The sequence below is a fragment of the Saccopteryx bilineata genome, chromosome 3 (assembly GCF_036850765.1).
Source record: "Saccopteryx bilineata isolate mSacBil1 chromosome 3, mSacBil1_pri_phased_curated, whole genome shotgun sequence".
NCBI lineage: Eukaryota > Metazoa > Chordata > Mammalia > Chiroptera > Emballonuridae > Saccopteryx > Saccopteryx bilineata.
The window spans coordinates 147,628,351-147,635,555 of record NC_089492.1 but is presented as its reverse complement, the minus strand read 5'-3'; the positions used below and the strand labels follow the sequence as shown (position 1 = coordinate 147,635,555).

The following is a 7,205-nucleotide window of genomic DNA, read 5'->3' as shown; positions in this document are numbered from 1 at the left end:
ACTTACATCTTTATTACTCATCCAACAATCACCAATTACCTAGACATGAGCAATAATATTAAATGCAGTCAACTTTGATATGTTGACAACTTTTATCATACAAGAGCCACTGCTTTACACATGGTTTTTATTTTGTCAATATTTATCACGACAGGAGGACCGAACATGATTCAATTAGCATTTCCTTAGCATGACATTTTAAAGTATTGGGCATGTTGATTTAAGGGTCTCCAGTGTACTCTTGCCCAGGCTGTAAATGTTGAGGGCCAAGTAGGAGTTGCCTGTCTCTGCTTTGTGATCTAGGCAATTAATCTTTCTCCTTTCCTTATCAAATCCGCTAGGTAATGAAGAGAAAGTGTTGGATAAGGATGTCAAGTTAAAATGAGAGACAAGAGAGCAGCTTCCCCAAATGAGGCCAATCAGACCAAGGCACTATTTGATTAGGTCAAGGTAGACTTCCAGCCTTTCTTTGGGGCTTGCAATATTGCCAAGACAATGAGTTTAACATGGTTTAGAAACAACAGGCAGACTTATTCTAGGAATCTGACACCTTTCCTTTATGTAAAAACATGGGTGAAGGCAAAGGCTCTGTACAGCTCATCCGGCCTGTTTCAAGGAGCCCGCCTACTTTAGGATGACTATCTTCCTTAGATGATCTGACTCCTCTTTGTGCACATCCTGCCTGGAAGTCCGGACCCCATAAACTAGTGCTCATCACTGCAAGGAAGTGCTGACTGAAATGCTTTCATCATAATAGCAATTATCCTTGTCAGCAAAGTCAGTTCCACCATCAAGGGTGAAATGGAGACCCTTGGAGATACTCCAGTTTTCAGTCAGCAAACCCCACCCCTCATTCCCTTGATTGCATATTCTGCCTCCTAGGAATCCTGTCATCAGCTCCCACAACCACTTGGCATCTGCACACAACTCCCAACACGGCCAGCTATTCCCCACCCCCACCTAGTTCCCCCACTTCTAGGTGGCCCCCTTGGATGAGTGTGGCCATTTTGTGAACAAGTCAAGTATTTTGAAGGCAACACCTCCACCAATGGTGCCTGGTGCCTGTGATAGGCAGTGATGGGCGGCAGCAGTGCCACAGCACAAGTGGTTGAGATGATGGATGGCGTCTGTTGATGCAGCCATGACAGGCTGAGGTAATGGCCACAGGTAGTAGCCACTGAAGTAAATGACCACAATGTGCCCACCACTGACATGAACCCAGGAAGTGTCGGGGAATTAAAACTCGAGCCTCTGAAGTAGCCTCAACAATAAGGTGACTGATGGGGGTTAATGCATAAGCTTTGCCCCTTGAGCAGGAAGGGGCAATTCTCAACTGTCCTCAGAGAATTACTGTTGTTGTCCACAGTGGTGAGTGCTTGACATTGTGCCCAAGATGCTGAGTTCCTTGCCCTGTGTCTGCCCTCTGATGCGGTTTGGGAGCATCTCTCAAACCCTGTACCTAAGTCTGTTTCTGGGAGAACCCAAGTGAAGACAGCACACCATAAACCAAGGATTATGATTTGAACACATAATGGCATTCACAAAACTGGCTGTGTGCCCAGCATCAAGTCTCAACATGTTTCAAAAAATAAAAATAAAACTGTTACTATCCCAAATGCAATTAAGCAAGATGACTAGAAAAATTCCCGTATGTTTAGAAATAAAGAAGTAGAATTTTAAACTTCTAAATTTGGGATAAATGTAAAAAGCAAAATAGAAAGCTATGCTCTGTGGGAAATGTAAGTGCATGAATTAGAAAAGAAAATAAGACAAAAAATCAGTGAGCTAAACATTCAAGTCAAAAAGGCAAAAAAACAGGGAATTAAATCCAAAAAAAGGTAACAAAGAAAATAAAGTTAAAAACAAACATACAAAATAGAGATATCAACAAAGCCAAAAAGAGATTCTGTGAAAAGGTTAATAAAATTGATAGTCCTGACAAGACTGATGATGAAAAACAGGTACAAATAACCAACAGCAGAAAGCAAAAAGGGCCTGGCCTGTGGTGGTGTGGTGGATAAAGTGCTGACTTGGAACACTGAGGTCACTGGTTCAAAGCCCTGGGCTTGCCTGGTCAAGGCACAGAAACAAGCCATCAGTGAAGCAACTATAAAACTTCTTGCTCCACCCTCCTCTTTCTCTTTCTCTCAGTAAAATCAACAAAGAAAAAAAAGTTTTTTTAAAGAAAAGAAAAAAGGGGTCTTCACTGGATTCTATAGAACTTGAAAAGATAATTATGATATTCTAAATGAATTTATGGCAATTTAAAAATTCAGGTCATGTGAAAAATTTTTAGAAAAGTAGTTTACCAACACATAGGAATAGAATGAAATTTTTATGGTCGTTTAAACACGGGTAAAAATTCTTTGCAGCTAAATGCCATCAAGGGGTGCCTGCCACCCCCTCCGTGCCTGAGTTGGTCTCACGACTTGCTTTGACCAAGTGTGTGGTACAGGTTTAAGGTTTCCCTTCTGCTCCCCTTGGCCCTGAGACCACCGAGCTGCTCTAGCCTACTGGAAGATATTCTGAAACATAGTCTCAGTCTCAACTTACCTGTTACCACACTTTTCAGTTACATGGAGCACAACCCACTCCAGCAAAGTGAGGGTGGCCAAGAACATGCACAGAAATTGGAGGCCTCAAACGACAGCCCATGGAATCTGGAGCTGGAAACAGAAGCCACCAAGTCCCCATAGCTCTTCAGAGATCACAGTGCTCTCTCCACCCTGACCACTTGGATTTCCACCTTAGCACCCATGCCAACTGCCAGCTGCCTTTGACCTAAACATCAAATCCCCAAAACAGACTCCAGCTCATTGTTCCAAGCCAGGGCACAAGCCTCAGGTCAAATGGCAAGTACAATCAGCACTGGCCAGTCACTTCCAATTTCTGGAGGTTTGGAGTCACCTCCAGAGGGAGCAACTGGTCTGAATGGTGAATGTGGGTGTAGCTCTGGGCACACTGAGCTCAGCACCCTGCGATCCCTCTCTGCAGACCTGCCCTCCACCCCAGGAGACAGGAAGAATCTGCTGCAGCCACTGCCCGGGTCCACCTGGCACTCACTCTGTGCGCTGCTCACTTGACTCCCTCTGCTCAGGGCTCTTCTGATGGCAGGAGCCACTCGACTCCACAGTGAGGCACAAGTGCCAGACGGTCAGTGCCCACAGAAAGTCCTCAGTGACAGATAAGTTGCCCCTTGGAGAGTAACTGAGGGATGTCCTGTGCAGTCTCCCAGGAGTCCCTAGTGGGATTGAGCCCCAGGTGCCCAGACTATGACTCTCCTGGTTCTGAACTAAGGAGGAAAAGAGATGTGTTACTTATGCCTTCTAAGCCTCAAGTAAACATTTGATAAACACCTGGCAACTGCTGGCATGGCAGCGTGGAAAGGTCTGTCCCGATGTCCACACAGCAGGAGACAAAAATGGCTGTGGCAGAGTTAACAAGGAAAGGGGGTGATCTTAGCCCTGGAGACAGGCCCTTCCTTGTCACACTCGGTGATGCTGGAGCACAAAGGACTGGGGTTTCTGCCCAGCCAGCTCTCAGGGCCCTCATATGCTGAAGGCAGGAATCAAAGCCTGGTGTACAGTCTTTATTTATTACAAGTCCTATTGTCCAGAGACTAGGCCCACATCCAAAGACCTAATGATAACATCCGGTCACTCTTCAGGGCTGATGACATTCAGTGGCCAGTCACTCCTGTCCAGTTTTCATATGGTCCAAAGAGTCTTCAGGAGGCAGAAAGTGGCTGTGCCTGGGGAAAAACACATCATCATCTACCAGCCTCCCTCTGTGCCAGCCTTGGGACCGCCATGGGGAGATCGCGTAGACACAGCAGAGGTTGCCCTTCCAGGCCCGTGAACACGGGACACAGTGAACTGTCACCGGGAGCAGGGAAGGCAGTTTTGCTGCATGTACTGAGCATCTGCTGTGTGTCTGGCATTGCTACTGGTACTGGGGACCCAGCAATGAACAAATTTCTAACTGTAGGAATGGGCCGACAACAAATGAACAAAAATATTTCAACTGATAATATCTACCGAGAAGATGAAGTCAGCATAGAGAGAGGCGGGGAGGGGATATTAGTGGTACTTTAAATTATTAGTTACGTGAAACATGAGGTGTTGGTACAGCATGATGTATGAGATGGTTGCTTATCCCAGGATAGAAGGTAAAATTGGTCCTAAGGTGAGAAGGTGGGATGTTTACTATTCAGATGCTCAAAACACTTGACAAAAACATCAACAACTAAGAAACTAGCATGAACAGTATGTGATCGTTACTAAATATTTCCTAAGAATGACAAGTCCTTCCTACTTATAGTTCTTGGGGCGCAAGCCTTTCACTTATTCCTGCCTCAAAAAAATAACTGCAGGTCCTGGTGACAGGACTTCTGCCCCATCTTTAGCAAGAACTCTGAAACAAGCGATGGGTGGTAAGCCATAATGAGGGAACCCTGTGTGGGCATGGGCCGTTGGGGGAGGTTTTCCGAGAAAGGTGACATCTAAGCCGGAATAGGAATCATCCAGCAGAACTAGGGGGCAGTCCAGGTAGAAAGAAACAGCTAGATAAAAGCCTGGCAGCAGGACAGACATGGGCTGGAGTAAGTGCCCATTCCCTGGGGCTGGAACACAAGGCTCGAGGGGGAAACAAGGCCAATAGGTACCACCGAGTTGAGACCTGATCTGTGGAAAGGTTTTTAAGTAGAGCATGGTCAAACTTCCTTGGGCACCACTGCAGAGAATGAACGGGGTGGGGGGACTAAGAGGAGCACAGCGGCCTGAGAGAAAACTTCTCCCCTGGGACGAAGGAGGGAGAATGGACCGTAGAAGGACAGAGATAGGCAGATATTCTCTGCCCATATCAAAGGAGCTGCTGAAGGTGACCTTTGCCTTTGGAGCTCACAGACCCAGAAACATCTAAACCAGGGTTTCTCAACCTTTTCTCAATATTGTCCCCCAAAGAGTTTTTAAAGACATTTATTTTAAATTGCACCCATCTATGATTTTTAATACCATAGATCTACTAACCTGTTTACGTACCAAATACATTAAAAAGAGTAAGACCTTTTCTTTATGCCTCATCTTTATGCCCTGCCAGGACAGCTGAGAGGCAGGAGAGGGCAAGGGAGGAGACTGACAGGTTGGCCTGGGGAAGACAGAGAGCCAGCCCAAACCTGGGGTTTGTATGGTGTCAACTGGAAGCTGTTGAGGAACATTAAGCAAAAGAATAATGTGACAAGTTCTCAGTTCTTAAGTGCTCTCTGGCCACTGTGTGGAGGCAGGTCCCGGGGATTCCGGGAGATTAGGAGGATGGTGGGGAAGGTGTCCTGGAGGTGGACTAGACTAAAGCAGGGCTGTGGATGTTGTAAATTCTGGATGCACATGAAGGTTCATGCTGGGACGGTGCTCCCAGGCCTTTACCTGCACAGTTGCATGTGGGTCCCGTGGCTGCACCTCCTCAGCACACTGCAGGAAGCGGCGCACCTGCTCCGCACAGTTGCCCATGGTTGCCTCATTCTGACGAAGACAGGCCTCAAAGGCTTCAAAGGGCTCTGCGCAGGCCTGGCGGATCTGACGGATGACTGGGCTGCAGGGAGGGCACCTCAGAGGTCCAGGCTTCCACGACACTGCCCACCCCACTGTCCATCCCAGCAATGACCCTCACACTGTCCGCCAGCCCCCCTCCCCCCGGCGCTGACCCCCAATTGTCACTCGCATTGCCCACTCCAGCATTGTTCCCTCTACTGCTTGCCCCACACTGCCTACCCCTAAACTGTCCAGCACTCACTGGTTGGAGGTGCACCGAGCTATGCTCATCTTGAGGTGGTGACAGTCCCGCTGCCAGGACTCGGGCTTGGCAGCCACACATTGGCCATACCGGTCCAGCTCCCGACCACAGTGGCGGGCAGTGACCTCCAGGGCCGCCTGCCTGCAGGACACACAGGTAAGGGGGTTCTGACCAGGGTTCCAGTGGAAGTAGGGATCTGGGGCGGGTCCCTAAGTCTGGCAGGTCCCAGAACAATGCCCGTATGATGCTGGATTGTGGAGGGAGCGGGGGTCCTTAAACAGACCTGATCACTCTAAGGCGGGCTTGGGATCGTACAGTTCATTCAACCCCTCGCAGATCCTCAGAAGTAGGACCCAGTGCTCTAGGAGGGCCTGGGAGCCACAGGTGGGTACGGGGGTTTGGTGTCCGGGAAACGGTCTCCTAACCAGTATTAGAGCGAAGGCCTGAGGACGGGGCACTGGAAGAACACCGGAGCCCCTGCTGGGTCGCAGAGTCCTCGGGGCACAATCTGGAAACTCCGGGTGAGGCTGAGGCCCGGGTAAGTTTGGATCGTCCTCTATGAAGGCGAGCTGTAGGGACAGGTCTGGAGGGCAGCACAGGGCCAGTGTCGGGAAGGAGTCTGTGTGCCTGTCGTGGAGGTGCAGGGTCTGGGGCAGATACGAAAGGATCAAGAGAGAAGGTGGGGTGACACTGGGGCGGAAGGTAGGGCTCCACGCCCGGGCCTGGGGTCCTGCAGGAAGCCTCGGTGTGAGAGAGGACCCGAGTCCTCCGTTCCCAGTAGAAGGGGGCGGGGCCTAAATACGCGGGGCGAGGGTGATGGCGCGGAGTCCAGAGGGCTGGAGCTCCAAGGACCAGAAGCCAACCCCTCCTCCCGCATCCCAGTCACTGGGATGGAGAAGGCCTGCGCAGCAGGCGCAAGGAACACGCTCCCGCTACTCACATCTCGAGGCTGGTGCGGGGGAAATCAGTCCAGGAGTAGCGCCCCGCCTTTTCCGGTGCCAGACTGTCATGGCGGCGCCCTCCCTGCCTCATTTTTTGCGGTCGCACAGCGGCCAAGCGGCCCCATTGCTTTTAGCGCCAAACCGTCATGGCGGCGCCCTATCTTCGCTTCCGCCCTGATCTGCAATGGCGGGGCCCGCTGGCCACTTTCGGCTGGGCTGGCTCCTTTCTATTTCCGGCTCGCCCTGGAGGCCCCCGGACCCCACCGGAAGTAGATGGTAAGGGGTGCGGCTGTGCGCCCGCACCCAGGCGGCGGCGGTGTTTGACTGCCCCAGTCTCCATGGGACTGGACCGCAGCCACAAACGCTGTTCCCAGACCCCCGAGTGGAGCTAGTGGCCCGCGCTTCCCCTTTGCTGCCCCCCACAAAAAAGTGCCGCTCGCGGGTGTTTGCCTTGCGCCTGCACTCGGGGTCTAGGGA

General features: G+C 50.5%; 1 protein-coding gene across 1 annotated transcript; it reads right to left on the bottom strand.

Annotated features, from left to right (window-relative positions):
* Nucleotides 1-3,574: 3,574 nt before the first annotated feature.
* CHCHD5 (coiled-coil-helix-coiled-coil-helix domain containing 5) lies at nucleotides 3,575-6,960 on the bottom strand. The gene is made up of 4 exons (XM_066267682.1): nucleotides 6,728-6,960; nucleotides 5,788-5,928; nucleotides 5,421-5,586; nucleotides 3,575-3,751 (listed from the first exon to the last, which is right to left on the bottom strand). Exons 1-4 carry the CDS (start codon nucleotides 6,817-6,819, stop codon nucleotides 3,728-3,730), a joined length of 423 nt encoding a protein of 140 aa, XP_066123779.1. The 5' UTR covers nucleotides 6,820-6,960; the 3' UTR covers nucleotides 3,575-3,727.
* Nucleotides 6,961-7,205: the final 245 nt, after the last annotated feature.

Excerpts from the sequence above, each read along its gene's own strand:
- CHCHD5 (XM_066267682.1), bottom strand. The coding sequence starts at position 6,819 with ATGAGGCAGGGAGGGCGCCGCCATGACAGTCTGGCACCGGAAAAGGCG. Across the intron at positions 5,929-6,727 it reads CCCCGCACCAGCCTCGAGAT|GCAGGCGGCCCTGGAGGTCA; the intron begins GTGAGTAGCGGG and ends TGTGTCCTGCAG. Across the intron at positions 3,752-5,420 it reads ACCCACATGCAACTGTGCAG|GCACAGCCACTTTCTGCCTC; the intron begins GTAAAGGCCTGG and ends GTTTTTCCCCAG.